We start from the raw sequence: 15,239 nt of genomic DNA, 5'->3' as shown, positions 1-15,239 counted from the left end.
TGTTCGGGGAGGCTGGTACGGGAATTGAACCTGCGCTGCTGGCCTGCGTTGGCCTGCATTCAAAGGCAGCGATTTAGCCCGGTGTGCTAAACCAGCAGACCGGGTACGGACGGCAGATTTCCTTCCTCAATGAATATTATTTTTGTGACAATAGTTGCGTAGCCGCCACTGGAATTTTAATTCCAGATTTCTTTTGAAATCGATTACAAATTTTGTTGTTAGAGTTCCCGCCTCCACCACCCTTTCAGACAGCGAGTTCCAGACTCCCACCACCCTCTGGCTGAGAAAGTCTTTCCTCAAATCCCCTCTGAATCTCCTGCCCCTGACCGTAAATCTCTGCCCCCTGGTTATTGATCCTCCACTAAGCGGAAAAGTCTCCTCCTAGCCGCCCGATCTATGTCCCCTCAATCAGGTCCCCCCTCAGCCTTCTCTGCTCTAAGGAGAACAACCCCAGTGTAACCAGCCTCTCTTCACAGCTGAACCGCTCCAGCCCCGGCAACATCCTGGTGAATCTCCTCTGCACCCCCTCCAGCGCAATCACATCCTTCCTGTAATGTGGCGACGAGAACTGCACGCGGTACTCCAGCTGCGGCATAACCAGCGTTTTATACAGCTCCAGCTTAACCTCCCTGCTATTAAATTCTGTGCCTCTGGTCAGTTATCAGCCCCCCGCTACAGGAATCGTCCCGGGGGAACGCAGATCCCGCGGTGTGCGTTCATGGTTCTCAATACATTTGAGGCATCCGACTTTCCTACCTCTGGTTCCTTGGGTTTGCAAGCCTGATTTACATTTTCCTTCATTGTTCCCGGATTGGATCGAAGTTCGAGAATCTAACCCGTTTGGTTGTTGATGCCCCCTTCAAGGTTTTATCCGTCTCCTTCATTACTTATCAGCTTTGACCCAGGGGGCGGGGGGGGGGGGGGATTCTTCTTCTACTACCTTGCAGCTTTTGAGAGCTGAGGGCGGGGATCGGCGGCACAGTGGTTAGCACTGCTGCTTCACAGCTCCAGGGTCCCAGGTTCGATTCCCGGCTTGGGTCACTGTCCGTGCGGAGTCTGCACGTTCTCCCTGTGTCTGCGTGGGTTTCCTCCGGGTGCTCCGGTTTCCTCCCACAAGTCCAGAGATGTGCAGAGGTTAGGCGATTGGCTATGCTAAAATTACCTCTTAGTTGTTAAGTGGGGTTCCAGGGATAGGGTGGGGGAGTGGGACTAGGTAGGGTGCTCTTTCAGAGGGTCGGTGCTGACTAAATGGGCGAGATGTCCTTCTTCTGCACTGTAGGGACTGTGGATTCTTTGAATCTGGCTGGGTCCTTTGATTCTGCCTTGGTAATCCATCAGGCCTGGCAGGGAAACACTTCTCACGCCACCTCCAGCTCTGTCTTCAGGTGAGGCGGCCTTCTCGTAGGCCAGGCTGCCGTTTCTTTCGCTTTTGCCATGCTTTCCGGGTCCTTCCATCGCTGCCACCATGTCGTAGGGAGTTCTCTGGCGTCTCGCTGAGAAGCCTGGAGGCTCGTGTGGCTGAACGATAAATGTTGATTAACAACTTAACAACTATGTACCTCCACAAGGTACAGCCCCGGAGCCGTGTTCACCGCGTGCTGAATACGTCTGGACTTTCCTACCCACAGCCTACTGCCATGTGACCCTCTACATCGCTAGGTGGGTGTTACCGTTCTCCTCCCACCCCCCAAGTTCCACATTAACCCTTGCTCTGTCGAACACCCTTGTGCTAAATGGGTCTTTTTCTGAATGTCAAGATGTAACTAGCGGGGGGTGTCACAGGGTTCAATCCTTGGGTCCAGCTATTTACAATTTGTTACGAGCCAGGGTTTAGAGAACCCCAAAGTGTATCATGGAGTTCACCTGACCCACAACTTTTAATAGATTGTGGTATGGGGAGCACACGGCCCACTCTGCAGGTGTGGTCGAGCAGAAATGGAAAAGTATTTTTAACTTAAAACAATGTTTATTTATGAAACTAGTTAACACTTTAGAAACCCACCGTACACATCTTAACAATGATCAACACCAATAAACCCCCACAGATACGATATTGTATAAGTAAACCTTAATCTTTCTTTATTTTGTTTCTTTAAATTTAGAGTGCCCAATTCACTTTTTTCCAACTAAGGGGCAATTTTGCGTGGCCAATCCACCGACCCTGCACATCTTTGTGTTGTGGGGGAGAAACCCACGCAAACACGGGGAGAATGTGCAAACTCCACACGGACAGTGACCCAGAGCCGGGATCGAACCTGGGACCTCGGCGCCGTGAGGCTGCGGTGCTAACCCACTGCGCCACTGTGCTGTCACAATCTTTTCTTATTAACATCCATAAGACAAAAGACCTTTTTAACACAGAGGCCAGGTTTAAATTCACTATTGAGAGCAGTTATCATTTTTAAACTCGCACGTGATTTGATGACATTCCTTCCACACAGAAAGAAATTAGAATGACGCCTGGTTTTTGCAGCCCCCAATCTGCAAAACGAAACTAAAAACACCCTGTAGCCGGCACCCAAAGCGAAAGTAAAACAGACAGACAGCCCAGCTCCACTGCTGTTTGTCATTTTTATAAATGACCTGGAGGGCGTAGAAGGATGGGTGAGTAAATTTGCAGATGACACTAAAGTCGGTGGAGTTGTGGACAGTGCGGAAGGATGTTACAAGTTACAGAGAGACATAGATAAGCTGCAGAGCTGGGCTGAGAGGTGGCAAATGGAGTTTAATGCAGAAAAGTGTGAGGTGATTCATTTTGGAAGGAATAACAGGAAGACAGAGTACTGGGCTCATGGTAAGATTCTTGGCAGTATGGATGAGCAGAGAGATCTCGGTGTCCATGTACATAGATCACTGAAAGTTACCACCCAGGTTGAGAGGGTTGTTAAGAAGGTGTACGGTGTGTTAGCTTTTATTGGTAGAGGGATTGAGTTTCGGAGCCATGAGGTCATGTTGCAGCTGTACAAAACTCTGGTGCGGCCGCATTTGGAGTATTGCGCGCAATTCTGGTCGCCGCATTATAGGAAGGATATGGAAGCATTGGAAAGGGTGCAGAGGGAATGTTGCCTGGTATGGAGGAAAGGCTGAGGGACTTGAGGCTGTTTTCGTTAGAAAGAAGAAGGTTAAGAGGTGACTTAATTGACGCATACAAGATGATCAGAGGATTGGATAGGGTGGACAGTGAGAGCCTTTTTCCTCGGATGGTGATGGCGAGCACGAGAGGACATAGCTTTAAATTGAGAGGAGATAGATATAAGACAGATGTCAGAGGTAGGTTCTTTACTCAGAGAGTAGTGAGGGCGTGGAATGCCCGGCCTGCAACAGTAGTGGACTCGCCAACACTAAGGGCATTTAAATGGTCATTGGATAGACATATGAACGATAAGGGAATAGTGTAGATGGGCTTTAGAGTGGTTTCACAGGTCGGCGCAACATCGAGGGCCGAAGGGCCTGTACTGCGCTGTAATGTTCTATGTTCTATGTTCTACCCACTCTCTGACATCACTGCAGCCATCTAATATAAGACCCATTTCTTAAAGGTACTCTCGCGTGACACAATCTGTATTAACGACTTAGATACAGGGATGGAAGGTTCTGTAGCCAAATCCACAGATGACACAAAAGTAGGTGGGACAGTAAGTTGCAACGAGGAAATAGGAACCTTACAAATGGATATAGATAGGTTAGGAGAGTGGGCCAAAATGTGGCAGATGGAGTTTAACGTGGATAAGTGTGAGGTTATCCATTTTGGTCGGAATAATGGAAAGGCAACTTATTATCTAATGGGGGAGGCTCTGGTGCAGAGGGATCTGGGAGTCCGAGTGCATGAGTCACAGAAAACAAGCATGCAGATAATATAGAAAGCAAATGGAATCTTAGCATTTATAGCTAAAGGAATTGAGTGTAAAGGTTAGGAAGTGTTGCAAATGTCCAAGGTATTGTTGACACTGCACCTGGAGTATTGCGCACGGTTTTGGGCCCCTTATTTGAGGAAAGATGTAGTGACATTGGAGGCGGTTCAGAGGAGGTTCACTGGATTGGTTCCAGAGATGAGGGGTTTGCCTTATGAAGAGAGATCGAGCCGTTCAGGCCTACACTCTCTCGAGTTTAGAAGAATGAGAGGAGATTTAATTGAGGTTTATATGATAAAAGGTCTTGACAAAGTAGATGTAGAGAGGATGTTGCCTCTTGCGGAACAATCTAGAACGAGAGGTCATCGTCTCAGGATAAGGGGGGGGCAGATTTAAAACAGAAATGAGGAGAAATTACTTCTCTCAGAGTCATGAATCTGTGGGAATCACTCCCCCAGAGTGCGGTGGATGCCGGGGCATTGAGTAAATTTAAGGAGCAGATGAACAGATTTTTCATTAGTAATGGGTTGAATGGTTATGGAGAACGGGCAGGAAAGTGTTGAGGCCGAGAGGAGGTCAGCCATGAATGTATTGAATGGCGGAGCGGGTTCGAGGGGCTGAATGGCTGACTCCTAGTTCTTATGGGAGCCATAGACTCCCTATAGTGCAGTGAGAGGTCATCCAGTCCATCCAGTCTGCACCAACCCCCTGCGAGAGCACCCCATCCAGGTCCACTCCCAGCCCTATCCCCTTCACCCCATAACCCCACCCATCTTTACACTGTGGGGGGAAACCGGAGCAGCCAGGGGAAACCGGAGCCCCCGGGGGAAACCGGGACACACGGGGGAAACCGGGGCCCCCGGGGGAAACCGGGACACACGGGGGAAACCGGGACACACGGGGGAAACCGGAGCAGCCGGGGGAAACCGGGACACACGGGGGAAACCGGAGCAGCCGGGGGAAACCGGGACACACGGGGGAAACCGGAGCAGCCGAGGGAAACCGGAGCACCCGGGGGAAACCGGAGCAGCCGGGGGAAACCGGGACACACGGGGGAAACCGGAGCAGCCGGGGGAAACCGGGACACACGGGGGAAACCGGAGCAGCCGAGGGAAACCGGAGCACCCGGGGGAAACCGGAGCAGCCGGGGGAAACCGGGACACACGGGGGAAACCGGAGCAGCCGAGGGAAACCGGAGCACCCGGGGGAAACCGGAGCAGCCGGGGGAAACCGGGACACACGGGGGAAACCGGGACACACGGGGGAAACCGGAGCAGCCGGGGGAAACCGGGACACACGGGGGAAACCGGAGCAGCCGGGGGAAACCGGGACACACGGGGGAAACCGGAGCAGCCGGGGGAAACCGGGACACACGGGGGAAACCGGAGCAGCCGAGGGAAACCGGAGCACCCGGGGGAAACCGGAGCAGCCGGGGGAAACCGGGACACACGGGGGAAACCGGAGCACCCGGGGGAAACTCAGGCAGACACTTTGAATGCTCTTACACTAAAGGCTCAGGTTACTGGTCCTGGGATATAGGAAGTTACAAATCGGGGAAGGAGGAGCCATCCGGCCCTCCTGAAGCTTGGTCTCCCATTCAATAAGATGATGCAGATCTGATTGTGACTCCGCTCTCCTGTCTCCCTCCATAACCCTCGACCCCCCCCCCCTTCATCAATCAAACTCTAACTAGGCCTTGAAATATTCAACAAGCCGCCCCCACTGCTGCCTGGGGAGAGGTGGGGAGGGGAGAATTTCACAGACTGACCCCCCCCCCTCTCTGAGTGAAGAATTTCCTCCCCATCTCATCCGCCATTATTCTCAAACTGGACCCCTCCCCCAGTTCCAGATTCTCCCCCCCCCACGAGGGGGTGTCAAATCCTCTCAGCCTCCACCTGGTCAAACCCCCTCCCCCCTCAGAATCTGATGCGTTTCAATGAGACCACCCCTCGTTCTTCGAAACTCCGAACGGGTGAAGGCCCCGACCTGCTCGACCCTCTGCCCTCGATACAAACGCCCTCCACCCCGGGGGGAACAGCCAGTCAACCTTCTCTGAACCGCCTCCCATAGTCGAATATCCCGACTGAAGGAGACCGACACTTACACAAGGCCCGGAATCATTAAAGTAGGAACATACATTGAAACTTTTATTTCTCAACTAAGCACTAAAATTTCCCTCAAGCCAAAAAGCATTCCAGCGAGACACTCAATTCAAGGGCTAATTAGGGTGGGGCAATAAATGGCGGGGACACCAGCGACGGCGTGAGTTAATAAGCCGGGAGGGGGGGGGGTTTTTTTGAATGGGGATTTTCTATGTAAACATGTCACGCTCAGATGTCCACGATGCACACCGCAGTCAAATATGCTACTCACACATTCGGCAGCTGGGAACCCGCGCGATGGTGGCTGTGCGTCAGATAGAGAGAGAGAGGGCGGACAGACAGGATCGTGATGGTAAAGATATCCATCCCGCCCCACCCCCACGGAAACCCCCGTACCAACCTCCGACCGCCAACCACGATGAATGTAGGTGCAGGTGGGATTGAAGGCGCCCGTGCCACAGGTGAAGAGATGGGTCCGGTTCCAGCGTTCGATAAGTCGGATGTAATTCGCACACTCGCCCTGTGAGTGGTGAGGAGACAGAGAGAGAGACGTGTAACTTAACCAAGACAAAGTCACTTCAACCACACCCATCAGCCCCTGCCCCTACTGCACCCCTCCTTACTGCGTTACAGGCTCGAGATTGGCAGAATGGGCCTCCTCCTATTTCTGTGTAACAGGCTGGAGAGGGGCTGAATGGGCTCCTCCTGGTCCTGTGTAACAGGCTGGAGAGGGGCTGAATGGGCCTCCTCCTGTTCCTGTGTAACAGCCTCGAGAGGGGCTGAATGGGCCTCCTCCTGTTCCTGTGTAACATGCTGGAGAGGGGCTGAATCGGCCTCCTCCTGTTCCTGTGTAACAGGCTGGAGAGGGGCTGAATGGGCCTCCTCCTGTTCCTGTGTAACAGGCTGGAGAGGGGCTGAATGGGCCTCCTGTTCCTGTGTATTGGTTTTCAGAGAGGGGCTGAATGGCCTCCTCCTGTTCCTGTGTAACAGGCTGGAGAGGGGCTGAATGGGCCTCCTACTGTTTCTGTGTAACAGACTGGAGAGGGGCTGAATGGGCCTCCTCCTGTTCCTGTGTAACAGGCTGGAGAGGGGCTGAATGGGCCTCCTCCTGTTCCTGTGTAACAAAAGAACAAAGAACAAAGAAATGTACAGCACAGGAACAGGCCCTTCGGCCCTCCAAGCCCGTGCCGTCCATACTGCCCGACTAAACTACAATCTTCTACACCTCCTGGGTCCGTATCCTTCTATTCCCATCCTATTCATATATTTGTCAAGATGCCCCTTAAATGTCCCTATCGTCCCTGCTTCCACTACCTCCTCTGGTAGCGAGTTCCAGGCACCCACTACCCTCTGCGTAAAAAACTTGCCTCGTACATCTACTCTAAACCTTGCCCCTCTCACCTTAAACCTATGCCCCCTAGTAATTGACCCCTCTACCCTGGGGAAAAGCCTCTGACTATCCACTCTGTCTATGCCCCTCATAATTTTGTATACCTCTATCAGGTCTCCCCTCAACCTCCTTCGTTCCAGTGAGAACAAACCGAGTTTATTCAATCGCTCCTCATAGCTTATGCCCTCCATACCAGGCAACATTCTGGTAAATCTCTTCTGCACCCTCTCTAAAGCCTCCACATCCTTCTGGTAGTGTGGCGACCAGAATTGAACACTATACTCCAAGTGTGGCCTAACTAAGGTTCTATACAGCTGCAACATGACTTGCCAATTCTTATACTCAATGCCCCGGCCAATGAAGGCAAGCATGCCGTATGCCTTCTTGACTACCTTCTCCACCTGTGTTGCCCCTTTCAATGACCTGTGGATCTGTACTCCTAGATCTCTTTGACTTTCAATACTCTTGAGGGTTCTACCATTCACTGTATATTCCCTACCTGCATTAGCCCTTCCAAAATGCATTACCTCACATTTGTCCGGATTAAACTCCATCTGCCATCTCTCCGCCCAAGTCTCCAGACAATCTAAATCCTGCTGTATCCTCAGACAGTCCTCATCGCTATCCGCAATTCCACCAACCTTTGTGTCGTCTGCAAACTTACTAATCAGACCAGTTACATTTTCCTCCAAATCATTTATATATACTACAAACAGTAAAGGTCCCAACACTGATCCCTGTGGAACACCACTGGTCACAGCCCTCCAATTAGAAAAGCATCCCTCCATTGCTACCCTCTGCCTTCTATGGCCTAGCCAGTTCTGTATCCACCTTGCCAGTTCACCCCTGATCCCGTGTGACTTCACCTTTTGTACTAGTCTACCATGAGGGACCTTGTCAAAGGCCTTACTGAAGTCCATATAGACAACATCTACTGCCCTACCTGCATCAATCATCTTAGTGACCTCCTCGAAAAACTCTATCAAGTTAGTGAGACACGACCTCCCCTTCACAAAACCGTGCTGCCTCTCACTAATACGTCCATTTGCTTCCAAATGGGAGTAGATCCTGTCTCGAAGAATTCTCTCCAGTAATTTCCCTACCACTGAAGTAAGGCTCACCGGCCTGTAGTTCCCGGGATTATCCTTGCTACCCTTCTTAAACAGAGGAACAACATTGGCTATTCTCCAGTCCTCCGGGACATCCCCTGAAGACAGCGAGGATCCAAAGATTTCTGTCAAGGCCTCAGCAATTTCCTCTCCAGCCTCCTTCAGTATTCTGGGGTAGATCCCATCAGGCCCTGGGGACTTATCTACCTTAATATTTTTTAAGACACCCAACACCTCGTCTTTTTGGATCACAATGTGACCCAGGCTATCTACACCCCCTTCTCCAGACTCAACATCTACCAATTCCTTCTCTTTGGTGAATACTGATGCAAAGTATTCATTTAGTACCTCGCCCATTTTCTCTGGCTCCGCACATAGATTCCCTTGCCTATCCTTCAGTGGGCCAACCCTTTCCCTGGCTACCCTCTTGCTTTTTATGTACGTGTAAAAAGCCTTGGGATTTTCCTTAACCCTATTTGCCAATGACTTTTCATGACCCCTTCTAGCCCTCCTGACTCCTTGCTTAAGTTCCTTCCTACTTTCCTTATATGCCACACAGGCTTCGTCTGTTCCCAGCCTTTTAGCCCTGACAAATGCCTCCTTTTTCTTTTTGACGAGGCCTACAATATCACTCGTCATCCAAGGTTCCCGAAAATTGCCGTATTTATCTTTCTTCCTCACAGGAACATGCCTGTCCTGTATTCCTTTCAACTGACACTTGAAAGCCTCCCACATGTCAGATGTTGATTTGCCCTCAAACATCCGCCCCCAATCTATGTTCTTCAGTTCTCGCCTAATATTGTTATAATTAGCCTTCCCCCAATTTAGCACATTCATCCTCGGACCACTCTTATCCTTGTCCACCAGTACTTTAAAACTTACTGAATTGTGGTCAGTGTTACCAAAATGCTCCCCTACTGAAACATCTACCACCTGACCGGGCTCATTCCCCAATACCAGGTCCAGTACCGCCCCTTCCCTAGTTGGACTGTTTACATATTGTTTTAAGAAGCCCTCCTGGATGCTCCTTACAAACTCCGCCCCGTCTAAGCCCCTGGCACTAAGTGAGTCCCAGTCAATATTGGGGAAGTTGAAGTCTCCCATCACCACAACCCTGTTGTTTTTACTCTTTTCCAAAATCTGTCTACCTATCTGCTCCTCTATCTCCCGCTGGCTGTTGGGAGGCCTGTAGTATACCCCCAACATTGTGACTGCACCCTTCTTATTCCTGATCTCTACCCATATAGCCTCACTGCCCTCTGAGGTGTCCTCTCGCAGTATAGCTGTGATATTCTCCCGAACAAGTAGCGCAACTCCGCCTCCCCTTTTACATCCCCCTCTATCCCGCCTGAAACATCTAAATCCTGGAACGTTTAGCTGCCAATCCTGCCCTTCCCTCAACCAGGTCTCTGTAATGGCAACAACATCATAGTTCCAAGTACTAATCCAAGCTCTAAGTTCATCTGCCTTACCCGTAATGCTCCTTGCATTAAAACATATGCACTTCAGGCCACCAGACCCGCTGTGTTCAGCAACTTCTCCCCGTCTGCTCTGCCTCAGAGCCACACTGTCCCTATTCCCTAGTTCTCCCTCAATGCTCTCACCTTCTGACCTATTGCTCCCGTGCCCACCCCCCTGCCATACTAGTTTAAACCCTCCCGTGTGACACTAGCAAACTAGTAACAGGCTGGAGAGGGGCTGAATGGACCTCCTGTTCCTGTGTAACAGGCTGGAGAGGGGCTGAATGGGCCTCCTCCTGTTCCTGTGTAACAGGCTGGAGAGGGGCTGAATGGACCTCCTGTTCCTGTGTAACAGGCTGGAGAGGGGCTGAATGGGCCTCCTGTTCCTGTGTATTGGTTTTCAGAGAGGGGCTGAATGGCCTCCTCCTGTTCCTGTGTAACAGGCTGGAGAGGGGCTGAATGGGCCTCCTCCTGTTCCTGTGTAACAGGCTGGAGAGGGGCTGAATGGCCGCCTGTTCCTGGTGCACAGTTCCGGGAGGTGGAAGTGGGGAGTGGAGAAGGGAACAAAAACCGAGTTCCTTACCTCCCGTCCTTTGCCGGCCAGTCGACAGTCAGCTTGACGTCTGTCTGACGCTGGCCAATGGATCTGTCAATTCAAAGGAAAATATTAGCAATTCTGTTTGCAAACCGTGTTTCACATTAAAGCAGCAAAAGAAGCCATTCAGCCCATCTTTTCTGAGTCAGCTCTTTGAAAAGCATGACTGACAGAGTGCTGCACTGTCAGAGGGTCAGTACTGAGGGAGCGCCGCACTGTCAGAGGGTCAGTACTGAGGGAGTGCCGCACTGTCAGAGGGTCAGTACTGAGGGAGTGCTGCACTGTCAGAGGGTCAGTACTGAGGGAGTGCTGCACTGTCAGAGGGTCAGTACTGAGGGAGTGCTGCACTGTCAGAGGGTCAGTACTCAGGGAGTGCTGCACTGTCAGAGAGTCAGTTCTGAGGGAGTGCCGCACTGTCAGAGGGTCAGTACTGAGGGAGTGCCGCACTGTCAGAGGGTCAGTACTGAGGGAGTGCCGCACTGTCAGAGGGTCAGTGCTGAGGGAGTGCTGCACTGTCAGAGGGTCAGTACTGAGGGAGCCCCGCACTGTCAGAGGGTCAGTACTGAGGGAGTGCCGCACTGTCAGAGGGTCAGTACTGAGGGAGTGCCGCACTGTCAGAGGGTCAGTGCTGAGGGAGTGCCGCACTGTCAGAGAGTCAGTACTGAGGGAGTGCCGCACTGTCAGAGGGTCAGTACTGAGGGAGTGCTGCACTGTCAGAGGGTCAGTACTGAGGGAGTGCCGCACTGTCAGAGGGTCAGTACTGAGGGAGTGCTGCACTATCAGTGGGTCAGTACTGAGGGAATGCCGCACTGTCAGAGGGTCAGTACTGAGGGAGTGCTGCACTGTCAGAGGGTCAGTACTGAGGGAGTGCTGCACTGTCAGAGGGTCAGTACTGAGGGAGTGCCGCACTGTCAGAGAGTCAGTACTGAGGGAGTGCCGCACTGTCAGAGGGTCAGTACTGAGGGAGTGCCGCACTGTCAGAGGGTCAGTACTGAGGGAGTGCTGCACTGTCAGAGGGTCAGTACTAAGGGAGTGCCGCACTGTCAGAGGGTCAGTACTGAGGGAGTGCCGCATTGTCAGAGGGTCAGTACTGAGGGAGTGCTGCACTGTCAGAGGGTCAGTACTGAGGGAGTGCCGCACTGTCAGAGGGTCAGTACTAAGGGAGTGCCGCACTGTCAGAGGGTCAGTACTAAGGGAGTGCTGCACTGTCAGAGGGTCAGTACTGAGGGAGTGCTGCACTGTCAGAGGGTCAGTACTGAGGGAGTGCCGCACTGTCAGAGGGTCAGTACTGAGGGAGTGCCGCACTATCAGTGGGTCAGTACTGAGGGAGTGCTGCACTGTCAGAGGGTCAGTACTGAGGGAGCGCCGCACTGTCAGAGGGTCAGTACTGAGGGAGTGCTGCACTGTCAGAGGGTCAGTACTGAGGGAGTGCTGCACTGTCAGAGGGTCAGTACTGAGGGAGTGCTGCACTGTCAGAGGGTCAGTACTGAGGGAGTGCTGCACTGTCAGAGGGTCAGTACTGAGGGAGTGCCGCACTGTCGGAGGGTCAGTTGGTGTTCTGGGTGCCACACTTTAGGAAGGATCTGAAGGCATTGCGAGAGAGAGAGAGAGAGAGAGAGAAAGACTGGATGCAGTTGGACTGGAAAGCAGACACCAAACGTAGGCGTTGGTTCAATACGATTTATTGAACTTCTGTAACAAGGCACACAGCTGCTGTGGGTCGACACTCTACTACTCTACGTGTACTAACTCTAACTAACTAGACCAGGCTAGCTCTGAGCCACGTGTAGAAGGTGCTGACTGATATATACACCCTGACTGTCACTACAGTTGTCACCAGTGGAAAGAGGCGGAGTGCTGAAGCCGCGTGTGTTTTATAGTTGGAAGCCCCCCTCTAGTGTTCTGTCTGGTGATTGGTTGTGTTCTGTCCTGTGTGTTGATTGGCTAACCTGGGTGTCTGTCACTGCCTGTTTTTACCTCATGATGTGTATGGGTGCATATTATGACATCCCCCCTTTTAAAAAAAAAATTGTCGGTTGCTTAGAGCATTTACGACATATTTACAGATATAACTATTTACAGCAAATGGCGAGTGAATGCATATGTGCGTGTAAGGTGTCAAGTGTGCAGATACAGAACAAAGGAAATATTTATAAGTCCAATCTGTGGGGCTGACGTCGGATCCTTGTCGCTCGCTTGAGAGGTGGAGGTGGGGGGGACGGCGCCTTGACAGGGGCGATAGCAGCCAGGTTTGTGGCCTCGTGGAGCGAGGTGTCCGGAGAAGGCATAACGACAGCTGGGAACGTGAGAGTCGGTGGTGGGCGGGCAAGTTTGCGTAGCGCCCTTCTGTTGCGCCTGACGATGGAGCCATCAGCCATGCGAACCACGAACCACCTGGGGGCAGCCTGTCGAACAACAACAGCTGGAGCTGACCAGCCTCCACCAGGCAACTTGATGCGAACAGCATCTTCTGGAGAGAGCACAGGCAGATCAGGAGCATGAGCATCGTACGTCAGCTTTTGCCGGTTCCTGAGTTGCTGCACCTTTTGCAGCACTGGGAGGTGATCCAGGTCAGGTAAATGAACGGCCGGATCAGTCGTCCGCGGGTCACGATTCAGTAGGAGTTGTGCCGGAGACAGACCAGTGGACAGAGGGGTTGCCCTGTACGCCAGGAGCGCAAGGTTGAAGTCAGAAGCTGAGTCCGCAGCCTTGCAGAGCGGTTACTTCACGATATCGACCCTTTCTCGACCTTCCCGTTAGATTGCGGGTAACGCGGGCCCGAGGTAATGTGCTTGAACTGGTACAGCTTCGCGAAGTTGGACCACTCTCGGCTGTGGAAGCAGGGACCGTTGTCGCTCATGACCGTGAGCGGAATGCCATGCCTGGCAAATGTCTCCTTGCAGGCCTTGATGACAGTCCTTGGTGTGGGTCGGACAGCTTCACCACGTCAGGGTAACTCGAGAAGTGGTCAATTCTAAGCGCGTAGTCTCGCCCACTGGCGTGAAAAAGGTCAATTCCCACCTTAGACCACGGAGAGGTCACAATCTCGTGTTGCTGGAGTGTTTCTTTGTGCTGAGCAGGCTGGAAACGCTGGCAGGTCGCACAATTGAGGACCTGGTTGGATATGTCCTGGTTGATGCCAGTCCAATAAATGCCGGGCCCTGCGCCTGCATTTCTCGACACCGAGGTGCCCCTCGTGGATCAGTTTGAGCACTAAGCTCTGGAGGCTGCGAGGAATAACGATACGATCCAGCTTGAGGAGGATCCCCTCGACAACTGTTAGGTCGTCCTTGACATTAAAGAACTGAGGGCATTGCCCTCTTTCTGCCAACCATTTGCAAGGTGATTATGACCCGCTGCAGAAGAGGGTCCTTGGCGGTCTCTTCTCGAATGTTGACGACTCGTTCATCTGAGGCCGGGAGTTTGCTGGCACACAGTTGCACCTGTGCCTCAATCTGGCGGATGAAGTCGACCTGTTCACAGGGCGAGGTGATGGCGCGAGACAGGGCATCCGCAATGATTCGCTCCTTGCCCGGTGTGTAAACCAATTCGGAATCATACCTGCGGAGCCGAAGGAGAATGTGCTGAAGCCTGGGCGTCATGTCATTCAAGTTCTTGTGAATGATCTGGACTCGGGGTCTGTGGTCAGTCTCCACTGTGAAGGGTGGTAGACCGTAGACGTAATCGTGGAACTTTACAATACCGGTGAGGAGGCCCAGGCACTCTTCCTCTATCTGAGCGTACCTCTGCTCAGTGGGAGTCATGGCCCTGGACGCATAGGCCACTGGAGCCCAGGACGAGGAGTCATCCTTCTGGAGGAGCACCGCACCAGTCCCGTCCTGGCTGGCATCCGTGGAGATTTTTGTCTCCCGCTCTGGGTCAAAGAACGCTAGTCCCGGAGCAGTGGTGAGCTTTGCCTTTAGCTCGAGCCACTCTGCTTGATGTGGGGGTAGCCACTGGAAGGTGGTGGACTTCTTCACCAGATGCCTGAGAGCCGTGGTGTGTGATGCGAGGTTGGGAATGAACTTTCCCAAGAAGTTAACCATACCCAGGAAGCGGAGTACGGCCTTTTTGTCTTCCGGGGCCTTCATGGTGGTGATGGCCTTGACTTTGTCCGAGTCCGGTTGCACGCCCTGCTGGGATATTTGATCACCCAAAAACGTGATTGATGACATGCCAAAGGAGCATTTGGCCTTGTTCAACTTGAGGCCGTTGGCAGGTATGCGTCAGAGCTTCCTGCTGGACTCGTCCAGTTGTATCTGCCAGAAGCCACGCGATGCATCTAGCTTTGTGAAGAATTTGGCATGTGCCATCTCACTGGTTAGTTCTTCCCGCTTTGGGATGGGGTAGTGTTCCCGCATTATGTTTCGGTTAAGATCCTTGGGATCTATACATATGCGCAGTTCTCCGGAAGGCTTCTTACACAGACCATCGAGCTGACCCAGTCAGTCGGTTCCGTCACTTTGGAGATGATGCCCTGGTCTTGGAGCTCCTGCAGCTGGGCCTTCAAACGGGCCTTCAGAGGAGCCGATACCCGGCGTGGTGCATGGATCACAGGCCTGGCATTGGGCCTGAGTAAGATTTTGTAGCGGTACGGCAGCGTGCCCATCCCACTGAACACATCCGGGTAATGTGACAGGATTTCGTCAATGTCAGCCTGAAGATTCACATTGGCAGAGGACATGGCATGTACCCGCTGGACGAGATTGAGTAGCTGGCATGCATGGGCACC

General features: G+C 52.4%; 1 protein-coding gene across 1 annotated transcript in view; it reads right to left on the bottom strand.

The window, feature by feature from the left end:
- The window catches only part of LOC140399415 (semaphorin-3F-like), a gene marked incomplete at its 3' end in the record, with an annotated part of 289,195 nt that overhangs the window by 10,899 nt on the left and 263,057 nt on the right, over positions 1-15,239 (bottom strand). Inside the window, exons 4-5 of the mRNA XM_072488993.1 lie at positions 10,496-10,558; positions 6,354-6,473 (exon numbers count right to left, since the gene is read on the bottom strand). Of these exons, the coding sequence (XP_072345094.1) occupies positions 6,354-6,473; positions 10,496-10,558 (183 nt within the window). The remainder of the gene's footprint in view (positions 1-6,353; positions 6,474-10,495; positions 10,559-15,239) is intronic.

This window comes from Scyliorhinus torazame, chromosome 22 (assembly GCF_047496885.1).
Source record: "Scyliorhinus torazame isolate Kashiwa2021f chromosome 22, sScyTor2.1, whole genome shotgun sequence".
Lineage (NCBI taxonomy): Eukaryota > Metazoa > Chordata > Chondrichthyes > Carcharhiniformes > Scyliorhinidae > Scyliorhinus > Scyliorhinus torazame.
Note: the sequence above shows the minus strand (reverse complement) of the source record. Positions and strands in the feature narration are given on the sequence as shown.